At 44.1% G+C, this 25,520-nt stretch overlaps 1 protein-coding gene across 6 annotated transcripts in view; it reads left to right on the top strand.

The window, feature by feature from the left end:
- DDR2 (discoidin domain receptor tyrosine kinase 2) overlaps positions 1–25,520 on the top strand; it is a 138,119-nt gene that overhangs the window by 105,553 nt on the left and 7,046 nt on the right. For all 6 annotated transcript variants that reach the window (XM_073221776.1, XM_073221779.1, XM_073221780.1 and 3 more), the window contains 10 exons: positions 3,724–3,907; positions 8,321–8,564; positions 10,435–10,497; positions 11,301–11,431; positions 14,221–14,431; positions 15,810–16,033; positions 17,232–17,359; positions 19,365–19,556; positions 19,840–20,074; positions 22,259–22,408. In XM_073221776.1, coding sequence (XP_073077877.1) covers positions 3,724–3,907; positions 8,321–8,564; positions 10,435–10,497; positions 11,301–11,431; positions 14,221–14,431; positions 15,810–16,033; positions 17,232–17,359; positions 19,365–19,556; positions 19,840–20,074; positions 22,259–22,408 — 1,762 coding nt within the window. The remainder of the gene's footprint in view (positions 1–3,723; positions 3,908–8,320; positions 8,565–10,434; positions 10,498–11,300; positions 11,432–14,220; positions 14,432–15,809; positions 16,034–17,231; positions 17,360–19,364; positions 19,557–19,839; positions 20,075–22,258; positions 22,409–25,520) is intronic.

The raw sequence follows: 25,520 nt of genomic DNA, 5'->3' as shown, positions 1-25,520 counted from the left end.
TGAACCCCTTAAACATAAATGCTTTATGAATTGTGAAAAGGAGACTAGTAAGGCTTAGAAGGCAAGGAAACATGTAGGAGGAGATGATAGTTGGAGCAGCGGAGGTAGGTAGAAGGGAGCAGGAGAAAGAAAGCAGGGATGAGGACCAAAGTGGCCCGACTATGGCAGAAACTAGAGCAGAAGGGACCAGTGGGCTGTTCTGAAGTGGACCAGGGCCAGAGTGAAGTAGGAACCGATACAGTGGGAACTGAGGGCTGGGGAGGGTGCTCCCACCTGCCCCACTGCACTTTGAGCCTCCCCGTTCTTCTTCTAGCCAACTTTTCTGTCTTTTAATTTGGTCTTTGTCTGCAAAGATTGAGGCTGGGAGAGGGATGACTCCAGACTAGATGATGGAGGTGACTAGTGGTTGAGAGGAGATATTAGTAAGTCTCTGGAAGGGAGTGAGGAATGAGAGCCCTTCCGTTGTCTTAGGTGTGAGGAACAAATTACTGCCCCCAGCCGCCATCCCCTGGGCGGAGACCTGACTCATCCAGTGCTTGATCCCCGGGCACTTCCTTTCCACCTACTTACTCACTGTTCTTCCCCATCTGCTTAGATTTTCTTGGCATCTTTTCATTCAGTCACATCCCAACCAGCATATAATTAAGGCATAGAGGAAATGAGAGATTGAATTCAGTTTAGTTTCACAAATCTTTTCTAATCAACCGTTACTGTCTGTGAGGAATTTGACTAGCCTTAGTAGTTATTCAAATATAAAGAAGCCATTGATCTTATCTTTAAGAAGCTCACAGTTAGGAATGGACTTAAACCAGAATATAAATTACTATGACACAAGCATCTGAGTAAGAGATAGCTCATGAGTACTCTGGGGTTCAAGAGAAAGAGTCAGCATAGTAGGAAAGCCTGATGTTGGGAGTGAAAACATGTGGATTCATGTTATAAAAGTTACTTCTGCTTGCTGTGAGGCCTAAGTGATACAAGTATGTAACAGAAGCATTTTGTAAAGGTAAGGTGGTAAATAGATTCAAGTTATCACCTGACTGGAGGACCAGAAAAGAGATGATGGAGCAAATGCAATCTGAAAGGGGCCCCAAAGGATCGGTGGAACTTCACAGGCTAAGAATCTTGAAGGGGCCTTTTAGGAAGGGGGAACAGCATGAGGACAAAAGACTCCCAGTTGTAAAGGTGAGGGGAATGGCTGGGAAAGAGCAACAGTTCATTGACCCTGGGCCATATTTATGTAGCAGGGTAGTAGATGAGAAGGGTAACAAAGCAGATTATATCATATTTCAGAGGAACTTGAAGGTTTTGGGCCAGGAGGTGGCGGAGGAGGAGTTTTGCATCTACATAATCATCAACATAATAAGTCACTGAAAATTTCCAAAGCAGAGGAAGGACATGTTTGGAAATGTATTGTAAACAGGTTAATGGAGTAGCATGCAAAGGTTAGAGGTGAGAGGAAGAGAAGGCAGTGAGGGACGTTTTAATCCCAATTGTGTCACGTGAAAAGAATTAAGGGCCAAGGCCACCATGGTAACTGTGTGTAACCACAGGAGGAAAATCTTGGGGCAAAATACCTCTAACACTGAAATCAGTCAAAGGGAGAAGTAAAGTTAAGAAACCCGCTTATGTCTTACAAGAGTCGTGAGGTCTCTCTCTTCTGGACCAGGCTGCAGCAGAAGAGAGCTCCACCCAGCCTCTCAGGTCCAGATAAACCCTTGCAAGCCTTTCTAATGACCTATTGATATGTAAATGACTACTTTCTCCACCCCTTGGAAATACCTATTGGTATGCAGATGCACTAAAGCCAGGCGACAGATTCTGGAAATATTGCAATTTTACCCACACCTGTGGGAAATGGGAATGAGGATGGGACATTCATGCAGGGGAATTGGGAATCTGATTGGATGGAGGGGGCGAGTCAGTAGGGTGAGAAAAGTTAGATGAGACAGGGCAGCCTAGGTGATGGAGCCAATGGGCAGGACATTTATTCATTGAACAGGTATATCTGAGTGCTTTCCATGCACCAGGCATTTTCAGTGAGTATGAAAGACAAGTATAATCGACAGAAATGGGAAACTTCAGTGAAAGATTTAATTTAGAAAGGGATAATGATGGATCTAGTTTGGGCCTTCTAAGGAAAGATAAAAAACAGCGACAGAGATTTAGACACAATCAGCTTCCACTTGACATAACGAGATATATAGCTGGGGTGTGGCCAAGTGATGATACAAGATACTTAATTCTGCATCTCGGGAATAAACAGATAGTAACAGCAGCAAAAGTCCTTTTTTTTTAAAACTACAAACATCATAAAAGTGATAGATGCTTGTTATAGTAATTTGAACAATTCTAAAGTATATGAAGGAAAGTTTCCTCCCTTATCCTCTGATTTAATTTTGACTAAGGAGAAACTGAATAAGCATTCCTTTTAATTTGTGTTGCTTTTCATAAGACTGCCATGGGGATTTATTATTCTGGGGACAGTGGGAAGTCTATTGCAAGTAAACTTATGTCCTCCTAGCCTAGAGAGAAGAAAAAGTTGGCAAAACCTTGGAAGGGAGATGCAGGCTCTGGTCACTGTGGATAAGGCCAGGCACGTTTTATAATTTGCCAAACTTTTTTCAGTGAACAAATACATTTGAAAATGTATCTGTAAGGCTGGCATCATCACTCCTCATCATTTGTTTTTCTCTGTAATTCACAAACTTTACGTTTTTCTGGTCTAGCTGTGACCTCCGGGGTCATGTGCATTATTGCTTGAGTGTCCCAAGTCTGGGCAGATCTTCCAGAGTCTGAGCTGCAGAGCTTGAGGAGAGAGAAGTTCCACGTGACGAGTTCTTGCTCTGTTTCCCTGCGCAGAAGGAAGGAAGGAGGCCCCTTTACGTTCTTCAAGTGGCCAAATTAACATAAACACACAGTCATCCAATCAGCAGTCAGGCTTCCCGCAAACCCAGCCATTCAGAACAGAGCCTTAGGCTCAGAAGGGGGAAGGCTGCCAGGCTAGGAAGCAGAAACGGAAACATTTTACTTGCATTTTATTCCATGAGTCCGCTAGTTTATACATGTAACTAAAGTTAAATAGAAACTAGTATTTAAACTTGGCAGAGATTACTTAATTTTTTTTCCTCTTTAGTTTAATACCCGGTCGGGTTGTCGGAGATGCGGGGGTAGAAGGCATGACTGGCTTCTCTGGAAATGAGTCACTGAAAAGGAAACAGTCAAAAGGAGAGTCAGAAAAATTTCCAACAAGCTCTGGGACCATTTATTTAGCGTGAACAATAGTTACTACCTACTATAATGTTCATTCTATGCACGCATGCATTTATTCGCTCATTCGGACCAAGCAAATGCGTTTGATAATATGACTCATTATGTAAAAACTTAGCTATACTTAGTATATAAGAATAGGTAAGGATATGATACATTATAGAAAACTTCGTACAAAGTGATAAAATATTGCTGAGAAGTTTTGTTGCTACAGGAGTAAGCACCAAATATTTCATAAAATTCATTTATATGAAATTCTTGGTTCTCCACTGATGCAGGATAAATGAGTTAATGCCATAAAATATATTGGATTTCTCATAATCCTTCAGTCTTCAAGATAATCAGCCCTTACAAAACCTGGGGTGAAGAACCTGGGTGGAAGTCTTCCACGAATGTGCCACTGACCCCACGTTCCTCTCTCCCTGCCCCTCCTCCTCTCCTGGCCCGCCGCAGTATGACGGAAGGGCTGGGTCAGCTGACAGATGGGGTGTCTGGCCTGGACGATTTCACCCAGACCCATGAGTACCACGTGTGGCCCGGCTATGACTACGTGGGCTGGAGGAACGAGAGCGCCACCAGTGGTTACATCGAGATCATGTTTGAATTTGATCGCATCAGGAATTTCACAACTATGAAGGTCAGTGGGGTTAGGGGCGGGGGAACTTCCTCCAGGAAGCCAAAAGTCATGGTGGAGAGAAGAGGCACCCTGGAAACATCTCCGAGGTGTTTCCCAGAACTGGGTCTGGATTCGGATCCTGCCACCTCGCTGCACTCACTTCCCTTGTTGCTTTGCCTCTCTGGGCTTGTTTCTTTGTTTGTAAATCAGGGAGTTAGACTAGGTGACTGTCTGTCAAATTTTTTTTTTGTTCCAACATCAGAGTTATATATCCATTAGGCTCGGTGGGTGCCATGTCTGAGGCCCACAGGACTTCCAAGGCCCATGAAAATGTTTGAAGTTCTTTTAAAGTCAGAAAAAAGAAGAAATTTTAGGGTCCAAAAGTATCTCATCTTTTTAACAACACAGTTGTAAAATATAAGTATTTGTATATATATATATTTTTTGAGAGGGCATCTCTCTTATTTATTGATCAAATGGTTGTTAACAACAACAAAATTCTGTATAGGGGGGTCAATGCTCAATGCAAATCATTAATCCATCTCAAGCCTAATTCTCGTCAGTCTCCAATCTTCTGAAGCATAACAAACAAGTTCTTAGATGGTGAACGAATTCTTACATAGTGAATAAGTTCTTACATGAACAGTACAAGGGCAGTCATCACAGAAACTTTCGGTTTTGATCACGCATCATGGACTATAAACAATCAGGTCAAATATGAATATTCGTTTGATTTTTATACTTGATTTATATGTGGATCCCACATTTCTCCCTTTATTATTATTATTATTATTATTATTTTTAATAAAATGCTGAAGTGGTAGGTAGATGCAAGATAAAGGTAGAAAACATAGTTTAGTGCTGTAAGAGAGCAATTGTAGATGATCAGGTGTGTGCCTGTAGACTATGTGCTAATCCGAGCTAGACAAGGGCAGCAAAACATCCACGGATGCAGAAGCTTTCTCTCAAAACGTTTTAAGAACGTGAGGTTCTAAGCTTCACCACTGTTGTTCCCCGATTTCTCACCTGATGGCCCCCCTGCAACTGTGCCTGTCTTACGTTGTTCCTCCCTTGAGGAATCTTACCCGTCTCTGGCTAACCAGTCATCTTCCGGGGCCATAAAGGGAAATGTAAAGTTGGTAAGTGAGAGAGAAGCCATATTGTTTGAAAAGGTTAGCTTTTTACTTCTTTGCAGGTTTATGCCCTGTGGCTTCTATGCCCAGCACTTGTCTCGAGGTATCTTTAAGTATTCGTATATTTTTATATCATGGAAGAAGGGGACCACACAGGCAAATGCCAGGGATCTAGAGGAGGCACTGCAGGGCCTTGCCCAACACTGCCCAGGGCAGGACACGCTTTTTTCAGTGGAAAAGGGTGACTCCTGGCAGCTCTGATTCGCAATGGGAGAGGAAGGGGCTTTGTATCTTGAACCGTTTTCCACCCCTACGCTCTTCCACGCCCACAGCTCTGAGAAATCATGAGAGAACATTCCATACTCTGATGTATGTTTCAGAGAAAGAGGAACGGAAGGGAAGAGAACTCCATTCCCTCCCTGCAAGGAAACTGACCAGTTGGGATGCTAACCTGAATTCTAGGCTTGGGGAAATGCAGGACTTAGGGATAGGCAGGAAGGTCCTTTCGTTTTATGTACGAGAGACCCTTGGAGCTTTTGCGGCTCACAGGCAACTTGCTGGTTTATGAGGGGACTCCAGTGAAAGGCCCCAGAAAGAGAGTGGGCAAGTGAATTTGACCTGTTTATCTGTTCTTTTTCCCCAGTAATAGTTGGTACAGAATATTAATAGCCAACAAATTGGTGAATCTGCCTCTTTATACCCAAGCCTCAGCTTCAGTCTTTTGTTTCCTAAATTCATTTGTTCCTCTTTGTTCTGAATTTAGCAACATGATTTGGAGCATATACAACATTATGATAGGTTCTGCGGGTAAACTGATCAATAAGAAATGGTCCCTATATTGGGACAATTTGCAGTTCAGTGGGGGAAGGCACGATTTATTTGCAAAATGACGTGTGTGGGACACGAGGACCCTGTATTATCACTAAACGTCCCTAGTAAATCAAAATGTCTTCTTGGCACAAACTTGGAGTGAAAAAGTAAATGCTGTCTGTCGTACTACTCTCACAGGTTAGTGTGATAATATCTCCTAACTGAATTAACAGCTACTAGTTAAATGAACACATTTTTAAGATGAGAACAGAAGGATCAACTCACATCTGGGCTGCCAGTGTATTGCTCAAGGATGGCTCTTTGGCAGTTGTAAAATTAAGTCTGTAACACATTATTCTTTACAGGCTTTTCAGGAAGGAGGGGCATGGGCATAGCAACAAAATGTGCCTCAAGAGAAATGTATTTGTATTGCTGGATCATATTTATGTCCATATGCGCCTAGGAACATGTATAGCAATTTACAAATATATACCACTGGAAGGCATTTTAGTCCCAGAAATAATAAAGTTTATTTTAAACACTCCGTCAAGTTATAATATTTAGTCAAAACACTTTGATCTTCTTGAGTCTCTGGCAGCTCCTGTTTAACTAGTTTATCACAGGTCAAAATTACTCAAAAGCATATTCTCCAATGAGAAGGTGCTAGAAATTTCTAAGGAGTTGACTCAGGGCCAGTCTTCTCAAAGCCAAAAAAGGTCTCTAATGTGTTAATTTTAATTTTTCTGAGACAAATAAAAAATAAAAGATGCCTTTCAGGTCACTAATATCTTCTAGAAAGTAGTTCTTGCTTCCCAGGCAAATTACTGCCCATTCCTTCCCTACCAAAGTACAGTTAAAATATATTACTAAGATATATTTATGTATTTAAAAAATGCATTGTATTTACTAACTAAGTATGTAAACCCACAGGGGAGTGGAATCCTATGCTGTTTATTTGCATTCCAGGAGAATTCCCAAAGCATCTGTAGCAGTGATTATTATCCCACAGGCTGCTATCCAACACTGCACAGATTTTAGAACATCTGAAAAATCTACTGAAGCTCTAGATGGCATTTATTTGAATTTTTTTCTTAGCCTTGTCTTTGGTTCAGTAAACTGGAATGGTTAATTCATCCCAAAGAAGGTATTAACAGATGTTTTCATCATTAAAACATTTACAGGAAAACCCGAATGAAAAGGTTAAGCCAATTCGCTCCATTCCTGTGGGGCATGGTACATGGAAGGGGTTCTAGACTCAGTTCTGGCGTTGGCTGACCACTGGCAGGTCAAGCCCCTGTGAGCATGCCTTTCTCATTAGAAAACAGAGCATCGGACTAGATGATTTTAAAGCCTCCAGTTGCCCTAAACTAATATGGTTCTATTCTTTTAGAGTATCTCGGGTCTGTTTCTTTAGTCATTAAATTTCTATAATCATTATTGCTGCTTCTTGAGCTAAAAAGAAATGCTGAATGGTAGTCCTGTCTTGACTGTCCAAAGCAGAGAAGGGTATCAAAGAGCTGCAGGGTTATCATTCAGGGTCTAAGCAAGACATTAAAACGGGAACAGCAAATATATTTTGAGAATGACAGTGATGCTTTTCCAACCAATGGTCTTCAAATCCAGGGAATAGTGACCAGCACATTTCCCATTTTCACATAAGACTGCACCAAAGGAAATGCTACTGAATGTTACCAATATGTACATTCCACTGTTGAGGGATATTAAACAGAGCAAGGTGCTGGACGGGCTGTCGTGGAGTCTGCTCCCAAGGACCCTTCAGAGCCATACAGATATCCCGGCGAGATCACGGCAGCGGGCAAGAGGGCGCAAGCCACCTTCCACAAAGACCTTGTCTCACCTCAGAAAACATCTGAGGAAGATTTGATACCCTTGTCAGAATGGCCTTACCCAAACTGAATTTAATTAAAATAGATAATTAAGTGTTGTGTCTCCTGCAGACAAATGCTCATACATGGCATTTGAAATGAGCTTTCTAGAGAGAAAGATGAAATTGTTTTGGATTGGGTATTATTTTGGGTTTCTCAACCAAACCTGCTGGAAGGCATGGACCGGCTTTGAAATGTACCCAGGAGGAAGGGCAGCTGCCGTCTTACCCCAGTTCAGCACAGCTTGATTCTGGGTGGACAGCAACCGTGTGAGAGGGTCATAGACTTGGAGGTGCTTGGGGCAGGGAGAGACCCAAGAGGATGCTAGTGTACCCCTTGTGTCCCTCGTGTAACCGGTGAGGAAGGCGGCCGGCAGCATGAACTGAAGGGGCCACACAGGTGGCAGGGCGGCCACCCAGGTTTTTAAGGCCAGACTAAGGTAGTGCTGCCTCTGGGAGGTTCCCAGAAGGGAAAATGCATAGGCTGTAGAACACCAGCTAGTCACCTAGGGTGGCGCTCAGAAACAGGCGAGTCCAGGCTCACACTGGGTCCCCGTGTCACCTAGCAGTGTCAGCCTGTCACTCACGTACCTCTTTCTCCACCAGGTCCACTGCAACAACATGTTTGCCAAAGGTGTGAAGATTTTTAAGGAGGTCCAGTGCTACTTCCGCTCTGAAGCCAGCGAGTGGGAACCAACTGCCGTCTCCTTCCCCCTCGTCCTGGACGATGTCAACCCCAGCGCGCGGTTCGTCACCGTGCCCCTCCACCACCGCATGGCCAGCGCCATCAAGTGCCAGTACCACTTCGCTGACACCTGGATGATGTTCAGTGAGATCACCTTCCAGTCAGGTCGGGAGCTCCAGGCCCCTTAGGGGGGCGGCACTGGGGTGGCGAGGGGGGACAGCGCGCGTCTGGGCTCCGCAGTGGCAGCGCGCTGCCAGGGGGAGGGGAGCGCTGTGCAGGCAGCTTCCCACCGTGGACAGAGGCTAGTTTTGTGGGAGGGCAGGGATGAGCCTGGGGCAGACACAATATTTACTTGGCTCTCATGTATTGGTCCAAAAGAAATATAAAATACAGGACTAAAAAATGAGACGGCAGAGTGTTAAAAATTTTATATAAATTAAGCCAGGTAAGGGGAAACACACCTAACCGCTATGAAAATACTTAACTGAAAGCTTCTAAATCTACCCAAAGGAGAACAAGGAAGCCCACTGGTCCCTCCGCTGTGCTGACCGCCCACAGTCCGTCACGCTTCTCTCACCCACTTCTCCCTTCCCGCTGTAGTATTTCAAAGCAAATCTGACACATCATTTGATTTCATTACTAAAACATTTAAAATGTACCAAGAAAGTAATATCATCTTCATACAAATAATGCCATTATGATATCTAGCAAGATTTTTTGTAATTCCTTAATATCCCCTAAGAATCTGTCCACATCCAAATATCCCTGATTGGCTAATAATGTGCCCCAGTCGGCTTGATCCAATCAGGATCCAAACAAGGTTCTCTTGGGGTTTCTCCTTTATTATATTCCTAAGTGTCTCTGTAGATCTAAAGCAGTCCTTGAAAAAAAAATTCCCTTCTGGCGGGCTGGTTGCTTTCTGTGGTGTCATTTTACAAGCGCCTCTTCCCGTCATTGCCAGAGACTGCAGGCTCCACCTCTAGGCTAAGGTCGTTCAAGGTCAGTATTTACATTTGCCAGAAGATTTTTCATTGACAGGGCTGTGGGCTTCATGCCGGACCTCCTCGCGGGGATGTGATGTGAGATCCTCTCACTTTTAGTGATGCTAAGACTGATCTGTGGGTTCAGGTTATCCACAAACCTCCGTGAATGGTCACGGCTTATATTAGGTACCACTGGGGCCACTAAGTGGTGACTTTCTAATTTTTATTCCTTCTGCATTTATTATTTCTCCTGACTAGATCTATCCCTCACGCATTGTTCAACTGGAGATACAGTTCACACAGGAAGGGCAGGGTGCATAATTAACTTTTTCTCATCAATTTTCAGAGTAATGAGTTAGTTGATGCCCTAGTGATCTTCAATAACGTCTAATGAGTTTTGTTTTCCATCTTTGATTCATTTTTTAGTATCATACATTCATTGCTTTTTTATATATTCAGTATATTTAATCCGTTCCAATCATCATGCTCAAATTGTCCTCTGTTTGACCAGAGCATACCTCTGAGGTGTCTCTGTGTTCTTTGGCTCTGACCCTGTAAGTCTTTGGTTCTCTTGTTTTCTGAAAGAACACAAGGATGAAACCTTAATTTATAAATCAAGGGGCTAGAGTCACAAAGCATTGTGAAAATGCTTTTATTAAATGATATAATTTCCTTGAAGGATGGAACATCTTAGCATTATGGCTGTTGCATGCCCACTGAACCATGTATTCTCTCTGCATTTCACTTCTTATGCATAGTTTGTGATAAGGTGTGGTCATAGCCCTCTGAACCACTGTTTCATAAACATTTTTGTACTGTGATGCCTAGCATGTCATCATTTAAACAAAAATTTTGTAAAAGACAGCTGGCCTTATTATATAGATGAATGGTGATATTTTTTATTTAATCTATTATATGATTTCATTTTTAAGAAAGACTGGTGGCAACCCACTAAATTGATCTCACAATGTGCTAGGTCATCACCTGCCTTCAGAAAAACCACCACTTAGCTGTCTTCCCTCCAGCTCTGACCCACCCTTGTTTTCTAACAGATGCCGCAATGTACAACAACTCTGGAGCCCTGCCCACCTCACCCGTGGCACCCACAACCTACGGTATGTGCGATTCCTACTTAGAAAAATTAGGTTGAGGAGCCTGGTGGAAGATGAAGGAAGGTGATTTGCAAAGGCCTGCCTGCCTGTACAGGAGGCTTGGTGCCAGGTGGCTTTAGAGACAGAGTAGCCCTGGAAAGGTGGGACAGCCCATCTCCCAAACTAAGAGCCCAAACGCATTCTCTCCGCCGCTGACTCGGGCGATGCCTCAGCTGGGGTAGAGTCTGGAGTTGTTGTGATTGCTTTATGAAAGTTTGGGAAGCTTGGAGCAGGAACAGGGAAAGGGGCATTTCTTGGGGAGACCCATACTGGGGATCTCAATGATGGGGTGAAGTACATGAAACAAAATGCTAGACTCTCTAGCTGGAGGTATACAAGCAAAAATACGTCCATTGCTTCAGATGGTCATTTCAGACAAGGCCCTGTGAGACAGCAGTCTGGCAGGTGTGTGTGACCACGTGTCTCCAAGCACTCTCAGCTACCTTGGCGTGCCTCAAAGAGTGCAGAGAACGAAACGGTTTCTTCACCTGTTTGTCGTAAGGAGTGATTAGGGGCCATTAGACCCAGACCATGGTAACAAAGGAACAAAACTCTGGGAAGAATGGAAAACTTCTCCATCATGCAGTCTGATACATGAGGAGAAGGAGGCCTGTCCGATATGGGAGCAAAGTAACAAGACCAAGGAAAAGGCGTCTCGTGGAATTATCCTGAAGGAGAAGCTCTACCTCCCTGTCTCTAGTCCAGTCCCTCATGCTTTTCCTTGTCCCATGAGATGATCATCTTCCCTGTCCTGCTCTGGGTCCCAGATCCAGTGCTCAAGGTTGACGACAGCAACACTCGGATCCTGATTGGCTGCCTGGTGGCCATCATCTTCATCCTCCTGGCCATCATCGTCATCATCCTCTGGAGGCAGTTCTGGCAGAAAATGCTGGAGAAGGTAAGGGATGACAGGCAGCTGCCCCGCCCTTTCCTAAGCCACTGTTACCCCAGGAGCAGAAGGTAAATTAGAAGGACTTAGAAATGGTTAGAGAGTTAACTGAGGCTGCCCAGGGGCATAGGAGTGGAGAGCAGCTTGTTGCTGAAAGGAGTCAGAAATGAATAGGCAAAGCCCCTGTTCTCATTTTTAGAATGGGGATTTTGGAACCTCCTTAGAAAACTCAGAAAACTCCTTCTGCTACATTGAATCTCAGCTCAGGCATCTCCCTTTAAGATTCTGATGCACTGGGCTTGGGGGGAGTGCAGGCTCCTGTATTAAAAGAGATTACCAAGTACCCAATTTATACCTAGCTAGAATTTCTGGCAAGGCTGCTCCTTTCCTTCTTTTATGGTTTGCTTGTTTTTTGGGGCGTGTGTGTAGAAGAACATTCAGCCTCATGGATATCCAAGCCAAGTTTCTCACAATTCTATTCCTACTACTTTGTATACTTGGAAGTTATGGAAGTCCCTCCTCAGACTGATTTTGTCCAGGCCTAATTAGCTGAATAGTTTTTATAACATTTGTCTAATAGTAGCGGTCTACAAAGACTTTTTTCACATGTATCCTTCTACTTGAGCCTCACTGAATAATGGTGAACTGGGCATAGTAGTTAGATTCAACTGCTTTTCTGTGGAGAAAATGCGATGTGGTCCAGGTCACATGACCAATTTGTCGTTCCATTTGTCAGTTTTGAAATTTGTTGGCTTTTCTTCCAAAATATATACATTCCACCAAAGACGGAATATCTATGAGATTGCAACTCTGGGCGCTGCTGCCAAGTGTCTCCTGCTCCTGGGGTCTGCTCATGATTACGGGTTTCTACATGTGGTCTTGGACATCCTCCCTGGATGAGGACTGTGAGAGGTCATGGAGACGCTAGACTGTGCGACCCGTCGGGGGGAGCAGGATGGGAGAGGAGCTGGCTGTGTGCATAGCCTCTGTGCTAGGGTGGATTCTCCACGGAGGACAGTGTCTGTGCCGAGTACATGCCAGGAGAAGGGAAATGTCACCACGAGAATGGGCCTGGGTCTCCAGAAGTCTCTGGATGGAAGACAGGAGGGAAGGGCTTGAATCAGGGAGGGGAGGGCAATGACCCAGACAAGCAGCCAGCAATTTCTTCTCATCTCTTCCATGTTCGGGTTCTGAGATGAGTGAGGTTTATTTTGAGGTTTTTAAGGCAGGAATATTTCACAGAAGAGAATGTCTCCTTGCTTCCCATAATGACCTCCATCATCAGTCTGAAAACACTTTACCTAATAAATTAAATCTTTCAATCCACAATAGTGACTGAAGATGGAATGGCAGAATCTGCAGAGAGCTCTCCCACTGGCAGGATGAGGCCCTATCAAAACCGTTCTTCTTTTAGAATTCTTTAAAATGCTGGAACACATGGGGATCTAAAGTCCAGGGTGAGGGGTGCAGAGAGTGGTGATGTTAGGAGAAGGTGGTGGACAGAAGGTTCGCCGGACAGCTTGAAGCCCCTTTGTGACCTTACTGAACAGACACATCTTAGTTTGCGGGGAAAGTCTGTGTTCCCCACCCTATGGGCTGTTTTTCTCTTTCTGTAAGCCAGAATTCACCACACTTCTGAGGGTCTTTCTTCTGAGTCCCCTTGGAATCTGTTCATGGGCCTGGAGAGGAATGCTGGGTCAGAGACTCTCCAGGTAAAAGGGAGAGTGAAAATTTTGCCCTTAAGTGTTGAAGTCATTCCTTCAAGAAATTCTTTCAGTCCCTGGACGTCCTAAGTTAAATAACTCAGGATACTCTGGAATGACCGGATTTCTTCCTGGGGCCAGAGTTTTTTGTGGAAACCCTTAAGCATACACACATGTTCTAAGAAACAGTACTCAGAATAGCTTTAGACTAGAGCATTATTTGTAGGACACTTTTGAGAATGTCCTCAACATTCTTTCTTTGAGAGAGTCAAGCCTTATTTATTGAGTACCTACTATGTGCTGGGCTCCATGCTCAGCACTGGGAATATTACTGCAGCAAAGAACCTTTCACTCTGGGGGGTGAAGCGGGCATCTGGGTTTCTACATTGAGCACCCAAAATGTGTTTGTTGGAGTGGAACATTTTACATGTTTTATATGTTCAGATTCTGGCCTCTTCCTTTTGAAGAAGCAGGCAGGCTACGTTATGTAGGATGCCAAAACAATTAGTTATTTTATTGTTATTCCTGTGTTAGGTGTAATTCACCTCAGAATCCTTAGACACCTAGGGCCTTCCTTTCCCATTTTATAACTCTTGTATTTTTGGTTAGTAAAAATGCAGGGTTGAGAGGGTATTATCCTAACGCACAGTGCCAGAAGGGGCGGGTGAACTACTGCCTTGTCCTGTCACAACACGCCTGTTGGGTTAAATCAGCGTTTTAGTTTATGTCTATGCAAAATCAAAGCAGTTGAGTGATAAGATCCCTTACTTAATAGAACATGGAAAGCTTTGCAAGATGCAGATCTTTGAATAGCTACCGATAGGTTCTTACAGTGTCATGTGAGTAATGAAAGATAATGAATGTGGGCAGCACAGCCATCAGGAGGTCAAATTCTGCTTTGAAGAAACGAAGGGTTACTCTAAGTTTCTGCAGGTTTGTGGCACCAGACTGCACCCCTGTCACTCGCGGTGCTCCTGGAGCTCAAGAGCATTATAGAGTCACTTCATCGGGGTGGAGGAGCAGGGTTTAAGAGGAGGAGGACGGGATGACCCCCTGTGTGGCAACGTGCCTTTCGCCCGTGTCCTCCTCCCCCAGGCTTCCCGGCGGATGCTGGATGACGAGATGACAGTCAGCCTTTCCCTGCCCAGTGAGTCCAGCATGTTCAACAACAACCGCTCCTCGTCGCCCAGCGAGCAGGAGTCCAACTCCACCTACGATCGCATCTTCCCCCTTCGCCCTGACTACCAGGAGCCGTCAAGGCTGATACGGAAGCTCCCGGAATTTGCTCCAGGCGAAGAGGAATCGGGTGAGGCTGAAACAGTGAGCAGAGGGTGCAGGAAGGCCTTGTGACCGTGTGACTTGATTGCTTCTGCTCAAGTCCAGCTCTAGTCTAGAGAAGGTCCACAGTCTCTCGATCGGGTCAGCTGCTCTTCCTACCCTACTGAGCACCTCTCCTCGGCTCCTGCACGCAGCAGGTGTTCGAAGGGACCCACGTGTCAGACGAGGTGTTACTAAGGTGTGATACCACTTAGAAGCTAACGGTCCAACTAGTCCCCTCTCTTCATTTTCCATAGGAGGAAAGTGAGAAGGCTCAGCTAAGGTACCCCCAACACCGAGCATCTTTAGGGTCAAATTCAGGACTCGGATTTAACCTGGAGAAAAATAAATAAATGAAGCCAAGGACATCCTAGAATTCCTTGCTTTTTATCCACATAGATAACTGAATCATCTAATCTTTGTGGATTTCTCCTTGGTGAAAATTTGTTAGAGCGATATAAGATTTCATTATTGCCAGAGTAAATATTTCTTGCCTTTTCTTAATAAAAGCATCGCTTTGGTAAAACAGTGCCAGTTGGTTCATATCCCAGTGTTTTTAAAAAAGTGCTGCAGAGTGACATCAGAAGGGACTCTGGGGTCATCACTGAGGCTCAGAGCCGCTTTTCCGTAAAGTCAGCAACTCGGCAGAGTGAGCCGAGGCAGCAGAAGGGGACTTGGTGTCGAGAAGAGAGACAGATGGAGAGGCGGAAGGGGCCAAACTCACAGTGACAACACTGGCTTTCAAGGGATCTTCTCTAGCAAGTCTTTTATCACTCAAAGGCTAACAGGCACTGAAGGAGGCACTGAACTTCGGGAATTTTACAGAGATAGTGAGAACAGAAACAAATTTATTTCCTACGCTGAACCAAAGTAATTTCCCTACTTTTGGAGGTCTAGAAGATTCCACCCCCCACCCTGCCTATTTTAATGTTTTTTAAAGTTAGGATGTGTCTCTTACCCTAGATCATATAAATTCAATCAGAAAGTTTTTAAATTCCTAAAATAGATGATTAAATCGATGAGGGTGTCTTAAAATTGAGGAAATATGGGAGATAAGCTATCAGATCTTCACACTTTAATACTGCCACCCTTAAATAGCATGAACTTTTCTGTGGCTTCAGCCCAATTCCACAGGTCGGCTGAGGAAGTTGTTAATGATCCCACAGTATGAGAAGAGTGAGGGACAAAAGGGTGATGCACCCTGTGAACGCAGGAGCCCCCGGAGGAACCCTTCTGCAGGCGAGGGTGGCACGGAGGGGGTCAGGCTCTCCTAGGACCACCTTCTCTCCCTCCTCGCAGATTTTCTTCCTTGAAGGGGTCTCCCTACATGCCCCTGGGCCCGGGACTCATTGCCCCTGTCTTCTCAGGCTGCAGTGGCATCGTGAAGCCGGTCCAGCCCAGTGGGCCAGAGGGGGTGCCTCACTATGCGGAGGCCGACATTGTGAACCTCCAGGGGGTGACCGGAGGTAACACGTACTCAGTGCCTGCCGTTACCATGGACCTGCTTTCAGGAAAAGATGTGGCCGTAGAAGAGTTCCCCAGGAAACTCTTAACTTTCAAGGAGAAGCTGGGAGAAGGCCAGTTTGGGGAGGTGAGTTGAATCTTTTAGCAGAGCCTCCAAGCCTTGGTAGCTCAAGGGTGGTGGTTGGACGGAAATGGCTGGAAGAGCAGAGCGACCCTCCCAGAGTGACATTCCCCCTGACATTTCCTGCACCTGTCTCTCCTCGCATTGCCCTCCAGACGCCTGGTATTGGGTCAACCTCATCTTTGCCAAATTCCTTACAGCCCCTAGGTCTTCTGACTTCCATATAGTAGTTTTTAGAGCAGGCAGGTCATTCGACTTCAGATATCCTGAAAAACAGTGAATATTTTCACAATTTTTTACAATAGGTTACAAAGGGTGGGGCCCTGTAAGATGTGATCATCTTCTATAACCCATCCAAGAACATCCAGAGCTACTTGATAGGCACTTTGTGTTTTTCCCTTTAATGGGAGTTATGTGTGCAATGGTGAAAAACAGCCTCGCCCCGACCTCTGGTCCCAGCACCAGCCACTAGGGAATGAATCACCACTAAGATAAGGAGCAGCGCTCTTCCCAACTGCCCTCAGAGGGATGCTTGTAATACTTCTGAGAACTCAGGGTCATGACTTAAGTGGCAGAAGGCGCTCTTTTGCCATCTTAGCTCCAAATGTAATACTTGGTTTCATAAGAATGTGTTACTGGTTTTCAGTGGGGGACATGCTTTGCCCTTGGGCAGGCTTGCTGTTGGTGGAGATAGAAGGGTCCGAGGTATCTAGTTGTGGTGTTGTATGTACACATCCTGTCCCCTGGGTTGAAAAAACAAGCTTGTTATCCTGTTATTAACACATGGGGTTACTTAGAATATTAACCCCATAGTGAAGGGTTACCTTAGAGAGGAAAATGACTTACGTTTTGTACGATTCAACAACTAAACTTCCATAAATCAATGTTCCAGCATTTAAACCAAATGACATTTTATAGCAGACTATGCTGTAATAAGATGCTAATGTTGTAGATTCATTCACTTATTTAATGTTCCAATCAATGTATATTTCTTTTATAAAGCAATGACATATATTAGCTGGGTATTTTACTGTTTTCATCAACTATTCCAACTGAAGATATGTTAACATGTATCTTCTTACCGGTCTGTTGATTATTTTGCCTGAGTTGTAAGAGTTAGTTTATCTCCAGGAAATGCCCAGCAAGAGTACTGAGCCATCTTCAGGAGAAATGATGGTGCTGAGACTAGCTGACTTTTGTCTAGGTTCATCTCTGTGAAGTGGAGGGCATGGAAAAATTCAAAGACAAAGATTTTGCCCTTGACGTCAGTGCCAACCAGCCCGTCCTGGTGGCCGTGAAAATGCTTCGAGCAGATGCCAACAAGAATGCCAGGTCTGTGGTCTGCATTTTGCATTTTCCTTTACGTGTTTTTCACCTTCAGGATCAGGAACCCTCCTGGAAACTTCTGAGCACCTTTTCTCTTTGAAATGGGAAGGTCTGTGAGCTGCCTCGCGTTTCCACGTTACGCTTCATTTTTCTGACGGGTCTGTGGTCCTCATCTTTGTTCTCCATCTCTCGCAAACAACGAATGTACATTTCCCATTGTGTTTACTACGTATTTACTTCCTGACGCCCCTTCCACAGCCCTGTTCCCAGGCCGGGCACGTACTTCTTGTCCTCACACACACACATACTCCTGAATGTCATTCCTTCCTCTGGGTAAACTTTGCAGTCACACACATCCTTCTCGCTAAGTCTGTCTGCTCCTTTCTCTCACATCTCTTTTTTTACTTTCTCATCCTTTTTTTTCTCTTTTATGCTCCTTCTCTTCTATGTCCAGCAATCCCCAAAATGAGAAGCTACCTCTACTTGGAAAAGTATCCATGGACCTCAAAGCAAAAGGATCCACAGTCCTTTAGCAGTTTTCCAAACTGGCTAATAATCTCTTGGATCCTTTACTACATAAATTGCAGTTTCAAGCCCTACTCCGTTGTGTGACAGCCTTTCCATTACAGTAATGGTGAGTTAATCCTCACCCAGAGAGGCATGCTGGTTGAAAGCTGGTTGCATGTGTCTCAGAGCTCTGCACATCTGGGTAACATTATGCATTTTCCCATTTGTGTCAGCTTGATTTGTCTCACTGATATTCAAAGTGAGAGAAAGTTTATTATCCCCACTCCCCAAATTATTGTAAACCCCCAGAATGGTGATGGAGTCTCATTAAAAGTCTTGCAATGGACAAGATGTGCAATGAAGAAGAAAGAAAGGTGAGGGAATGAAGCTGGGGGTGTCGGAATTTTAACTGTGAGAATTGCAATCTTAAGCATATTAGTGTGAATGAAAAGTGACACCCTCTGGGCCCCGTAGAGAGATGGAGTATTCCTAATATTAGTGCACAGATGGAGCAAGTGGCAAGGAGCAGAAAGGAAGCCACAGGCCTTGGCAAAGCCTCAGCCTCAGCTGCTGGTTTGGCGGGTGAGGTCGGTCCCTCTACCTGTGTCCAGCCCCGTTTGGCAGGGCTGGATGGCCTAGACTCTGGGCCCTCCCAAGCTGTGGAACCCCTGGTTAAGGAGGGATAGAGGCAGGGAATGAGAGAAGAGAGATGTCCCGCCACGACTACATTGATTTTAAAGGTTTTATATTGACGTGTTATGACTCTCCATCCACAGTTCCTGGAAAACTCACAGCAGACTTAAAACTGATGCACTCTGACAGTTTTGAGCATGTGGGCTAGTGGTCTCACCCCAATACTGCCACTGGGAGGGTGAGAGCCTACTTTGTGGCTCGGGTGGCTGTCGCCACGTACTCAGTTACTGGTCTTGACCAAGTGAGTACTTCTTTGAAATGACCCCACACTGCCACCCTGAGTTCACTTGGACAGCTGTTGTGAACAAGCTACTTAATGAATGTTTCCGCTGATACGCCCTGGACTGGGACAATCCGGCACGGGAAAATAAAGAATTAGCAGATAAACCAGAGGGTGACTATTCACTTTATAAGAAGTTTCTTTGCTTTATTAATGGAGCGATTCCTTGGCTTTTTAAAAAGGTAACCACAGTGCAGTGGAGATAGTTTCCAGTGAAAAGCTTCATGTCACAGACTAGTTTTCAGCAGCATATATGTGCTTATGATTCAGCAAATATTAATCACTCTCTATGTGGCGGGCTGTCTGTTGGGTACTAGGGATGCAAATATGAATGAGTCAGGGTTTGTGTTCTCAAGGAGATTACTGTTGAGTAAGATGCATTGCAGCCTCTAGGTACCAATTTCTCTGCCCTCTCAAAGGTCACCCAAAGGGAAACGGGCCTTAGCATAATGGGTAGGACTAGAATGCACTGTGTCTTCCTCTCCCTTTTGATTCTAACTCTGGGTTTATCTATGTCTGTGTCCTCCAAAGGAATGATTTTCTTAAGGAGATAAAGATCATGTCCCGGCTCAAAGACCCAAACATCATCCGTCTCTTAGCCGTGTGCATCACCGAGGACCCCCTGTGCATGATCACTGAGTACATGGAGAACGGGGATCTCAATCAGTTTCTTTCCCGCCACGAGCCCCCAACGTCCTCCTCCAGCAACGTCCCCACTGTCAGGTAAACAAGTCTCTGTCTCTTCCCTGTGTTCACGAGACTCACCTGGGGGAGGAGGCGAGGGGGGCACAGGGAACCTTAAAGTTCACCTGTGTTCCGGGATGGGGGAAGGCTGGTGTGCAGGCAGGGAGTCAGGGATCAGCTGCCTTCTGGGGGAAAGCGGAGACTCACTAAGAAGAGAGGGGTTGTTGAGGTTGAAACCCATTTGTTGGTACCAGCTTTAGAATGAGTATCTTTCACTGCTTCCTCTTTCCTTTATTTCTCCTTTTTTTTTCTATTTTTTCAGCTATGCCAGTCTGAAGTTCATGGCTACCCAGATTGCCTCTGGCATGAAGTACCTTTCCTCTCTTAATTTTGTCCACCGAGATCTGGCCACACGAAACTGCTTAGTGGGTAAGAACTACACCATCAAGATAGCTGACTTTGGAATGAGCAGAAACCTGTACAGTGGCGACTACTACCGGATCCAGGGCCGGGCGGTGCTCCCTATCCGCTGGATGTCTTGGGAGAGCATCTTGTTGGTGAGTTCCCTGAGTTTTTAAGCCCTATCCTAGCAATGGACGGACATGCCAGCAGGGGCACACGGCTTAGAGAGACAAGCCTGAGACAGCGGAAGGCCAACAACAGGCTTTGACGTTGTCTCTGACTTGAGGTGATTTACTTTGTGCACTAATTATTATTATTATTATTATTACTTTTGAACATGCCTATTTCTCCAGGTAAAATGTAACATGATTATAGAAAAAATTGGGGGGAAAAGCTTAAAAAGAGATTTAGTAGTATTTTTTTCTACCCTTTCCACCTATTAACTGGGCTTCATGAATTTAGAGTATTAAAAATCTTATCACATAAAGAAATGTTACCCACACAAAATAGTTTTCTTCCATATTAATTTCATAACCATGTTTCTAGCTAATTATTTAGATTGATCTATTTTTATTTCAATCATTATCACCACTTTTTATTTTAAGTTCATCCTTCTTTGTTTTATAATTTTTAGTACACTCTTGGTATGCTAGACCACCCATGAATAATTTTTTCCAAATGTCTTTCTTGGAGGTATATCCTTTGACCATGCATATTTGAGGCATTTTCTTGTTGATTTTATACCATTTAGCTAATTTGTAGAATTATTAGACTTTAAACATATACTTCCTATAATGCTGTATATATATATATAATTATGTCTTTTGTCACTTAATATTGCAGAGAAAAGCCTGAGAGCAATCTAGTTTTGTTTATTTATAGTTAATCTGTTTATTTCTTGTTCACATTCTTATAGGATTCATTAATTAATTCTAAAATGAGAAAATGTATAGTTAACCCTTTCTCTCACCAAGATTACCACTATTAATATTTTGGCATATTTCCTTTGAGCATTTTTTCTGTGTGTGTGTGTGCGTGTGTATACAGCAGTCTCCCCTTTTCCATGGGGGATGCCTTCCTCCAAGATCCCCCATCCCCAGTGGATGCTTAAAATTGCAGATTGTACTGAACCCTAGAAATACTGTTTCCTCCTATACATACGTACCTATGATAAACTTTAATGTATAGGCACAGGAAGAGATTGACAACAAGGGCTAATAATAAAATAGAAAAATTAAAACAATATACTGCAATAAAAGATAAGTGAATGTGGCCTCTCTCTCTTTCAAAGTCTTAGTGTACTATGCTTGCCCTTATTCTTCTTGTGATGATGTGAGATGATAAAATGCATACGTGATGACATGAAGGGAGGTGACTATTTTAGGCATTGTGATATTGATATAGTGTTAAGGTACTATGAACGCTCTGTCCATACGTCGGAATGAGAATCACCTGCTCCTGTACCACGGTGGACCACAGATAACTGGCAGGGGGCTACTGTATATAGATATGTATGTTACATAATTGGGATGATACTATGCACATACAACTCTTTACCATTGGCATTTCCTATATCACTAAATATTTTTCAAAAAGGTGCTTTTAATGGCTGCAGTGTTCCATTCTGTGGATATAGCCTTTACTTTAATAGTGTCTCTATAATTTATTATTGAATTACTTTCCAATTTGCTGCTATATGAATGATGCTGTGATATATGCTAGTTTATATCCTTATAGAGTTTATAATCCTTATGAAGATCCCTGTCATCTATGTGAATCACCTCTTTTTCCATTTCTAATGTGATTATTAAACATTGCTCCCTTTAAGGTATTGTATGGTGTTGTAAAAGATGATGAGACAGATTCAGAGGATCTGGGTCCAATCTCAGGGTTCCATTGCCCGTGGTCTTACTACCCAAGGGAATTTAGGAAGGCTCTTCTTTGTTGCACCTTTCTGATCTGAAAAATAAGGATAAATGATATCATCTACTTCAGTGGTTTTTTATTAGGAATAAATTTCTATGTATTGAATAGGAAACGTGCAAGTATTTAATGCATTCTGATGGGATCTGAAATCTGACTGCTGTCCCCCTGTTAGTCTACGGTTCGAGACTGTGGCTAGCACTGGCCTAGGAAGGGAGAGTCCTGGATTCGCCCAGGGATGCCTCCGGGCGTCGAAACAACTTCATGCCGTCTTTCTACAGCTGCACGTGCACCTTCGCAGTTCCAGCGTTCCTTACCCTGGGTGGCGGAGGCAGTCTAGCTCCAGATCCTGGAAATCTAACCTGCCGCGGCTGTGCATGGGCTATTGCGATTTTCTCTTCTCTTTCCTGAACCAGGGCAAATTCACGACCGCGAGTGACGCGTGGGCGTTTGGGGTGACGCTGTGGGAGACGCTCACCTTCTGCCGGGAGCAGCCCTACTCCCAGCTTTCGGACGAGCAGGTCATCGAGAACACCGGGGAGTTCTTCCGAGACCAAGGGAGGCAGGTGAGGAGTGCGGGGGGCGCACTGCCGTCTGTGGTCTTGAGGGAGGGAGAAAGCAAAGCCCTCCTGGCAGGACGGACGTGGGCTGGAGGACAGGCTGCCCGGGTCCCAGTCTGTTACCATAATCGTCCAGATGGTGGGAAAGCCCGAGGCCCGCCGCAGGCCCCCAGGCGCTCTGCTTGACCCTCGCGTCAGCCCGTGACCATCGCAGGGTGCCAGGGGTCGCACCGGGCCCCTCCCCGACTCAGAGATACCAGGAAATAAAAGCCTCCCTCTCATGTTTGATCTGTTTCTTGATCTAGATAGACTACGTGGTTTGTTTTCTTGATTGAAAAACATAAGAATAAAATATAAGTTTAAAAGTAAATAAGGGATTTAGTAGCATTCGTTGAAAACCTGACTTGGACCAAATAGTTAGCGATGTTCCTAGACTTACAGGCCCAGGACAGTCAGACTTGCTGCTCCGAAAGACGCCTCTAGGCCCTCCTGCTGTGGCCTCTCAGGACGCGGGAGACGCTGAGTTCCAAGCGGACGGGGGTCCCGTGCAGAGGCGTGTTACTCTGAGGTCTCTGGCTGGCTCAGTTTTTTAAGTTCCTGTGAGCTGTGGGATTTAAAGCTTGCTCATGTGGCCGGAGCCCTAAAACCTCCCCAAGTAGCCAGGAAGCACCGTTGGAGTGGATCTCAACCAGGAAAATTGCAGCAGTTCGGGAGAGGGCAGAGGCTCTTGCGGAGAATAAAAGTGGGTCCTCTGGTGGCTTAAATAGATCCAAGCAAGCAAAAGATAAGGGAATGACCCGCAATAATGCCAAACGCAGGTTGGAAATAGGAGGAAGGCGTTCTTGAATTTAATCTCATGTTGATTCTCTGTAGATATTTTGGTAGCAGGGGGTCTAAATTATCTATCTTGGTTATGAGATCATTGCTTTCTTACCACAACAAAAGGCAAATCTACTCCTGTGTGCAGGAGGTAAGTAGACCAAGAAACCATGTTTTTTTCCTGCACTAATATATCATGACCACCAGGTGGACCTATTGACGTTCCACGGCCAACTGAAAGTTGTGTTCAATTAAAAAATGTAATCTTATTCGTGATAACAGTGGTTCTAACGTGAATATATCCTGGAATTATAAGCAAAGGGAGGGATATTGCAAATCTTTCAGTCTCACTCAGCGTATTAGTCAGTGGCTGAAATACTCCAGGGAAAAGAAAGATACATGAAGCAACACAGACCATCAAACATTCAGGAAAAGAAAGGCTTGTCCATCCCCCTTTTATGTTCATGGCCTGCTTTGCATTACAAATATTTGTATTTGTTATTGTATTGTATTGATCTTGATATTATATATCTTTGTACTTAATACTAAAATGTTATAGATGATTCAAATGTTTTGCCATTCAGTTTCACGAGAACTTTCTTATCATTTAATGGAAGCTTTAATTTCTAATACTTCCGGGATTTTATTTTTATTATTTATGTTTAAATGCTCAGTTTAAAAGGGTTTACCATTTTAACCTGCACTAAATACTAGTGATGAACCACATATATTTTGAGCAACTACCAAATGGTCGAATAGTAAAGTCAAGTATTTGAATGAAGCCAAGGCTAAAGCCAAATATTACCATTATCACTTAGTAAATTTCTCACTTATAGGCAAAAGTTTAAATTTTTGATAAAAACTTCATTGAACATATTAACTTGCTAAACATAGTTCGTTACATTTATACCTTATTACATTTTATGAAATTTAATTATTCAAATTTCAATATTCAAATTTGGAAGTTTGACATTAGAGTGCAGGGACAGTAATTTTTCAACATGATCATCTGCTGGGTGGATTCTGTGGTCAGTAGATTACATGTGTGATCGGACTCATTTTCAAATGGCACAGTTAAAATCACTAACTTATTGAACATAGCAGATATAATACAGAAGACTCTTCAATAACACGAATTCTAGAAGGAATTTTATACTTGAGGCTTATATAGCCCAGGCAAATCTTAAATCCTTTGTATTCCATTGACAGTGCTTGGAGATCTATAACAATAATTTCAATAATTAAAAAATGTATTTGACATTTTTGCTTCCAATTTATCTTCACAAAATGTGAAGAATTCCCAGATAGCACTTTTCTTGTAGAGCTCATAGTCTAAATAGAATGAAATAACTAAGTATTTAGTCCAGATTTAAAAGCCTATTTAATGCATGGGAAACAATGCTGCAAGGCTGTATGAAGGGGAAATGTCATTTGCAAAAAAAATATGTACCTCAGGCACGGAGGGATTTTGAATAGAGGGTGGACACAGGGAAAGAGGTCAGTGGAAGACAGGTAACAGAAAGGCTTGTGTTCAGTGTCACCAGCAGTAAACAAGAGTGCCTGTTATCCTCAACCTGTATGTAGATTAGTAATATTTCCTTTTAGATACTTGGCATTTATAGCGTAGTCATTTGTAACGTACTGAGTGGATGCTGGTCATATCTCATTCGAAGTCACCGGTATTTGCCTTTGCATCTGTTTAGAGTTAGTGGGCAGAGGGAACGAGGAGACGGAGACGGAGTGAAGGCCAGCTCCTGGGCTGTGTGATCCAGGCTGCTGTCCATATGCGACAAGGCAGGCAGGGGGCAGTGGGCTAGGATTAGCCAGTTGCAGATGTTGAACCCCTGGTTAAAAGCTTCAGAAATTTAACTACGTTCAGGAATATGTCAATATATCAGGTTATTCAAAAACACAGGTATAGGTCGAGGCAAGCAGAAGATGACTTGTGGATCACAAGAGCAGCATCTTGCGTGTGGAAGCAGCTGGTAACTGGCACAGTTGGGAACAGAGCCATGGGTAGCCCTGGGCGGGACTTCAGGGCAGAGCTGCGGGGAGGGCAAATGCACAGATCAGTGAGTGACACCGAGGGACCCAGTCTCGTCCACCGGACAGGAGCACAGGGAACGTCACGGTGAGGAGCCACAGGGGTGCATCCTACCGCCCAGTTTCCAAACCTGGCTCCGATCGTACTGCAGCGGAGGAGCTAGGCGACTAATGTGCTTTCTGCCCCTGGCATGGTTGGCTCAGCCAAGATACACCCCGACTTGGGTGGGTCCCAAGTGGAGGACTGGTGGTCTAA

Source organism: Manis javanica, chromosome 14 (assembly GCF_040802235.1).
Source record: "Manis javanica isolate MJ-LG chromosome 14, MJ_LKY, whole genome shotgun sequence".
Lineage (NCBI taxonomy): Eukaryota > Metazoa > Chordata > Mammalia > Pholidota > Manidae > Manis > Manis javanica.
This window is presented reverse-complemented; position numbering and strand designations above follow the sequence as displayed.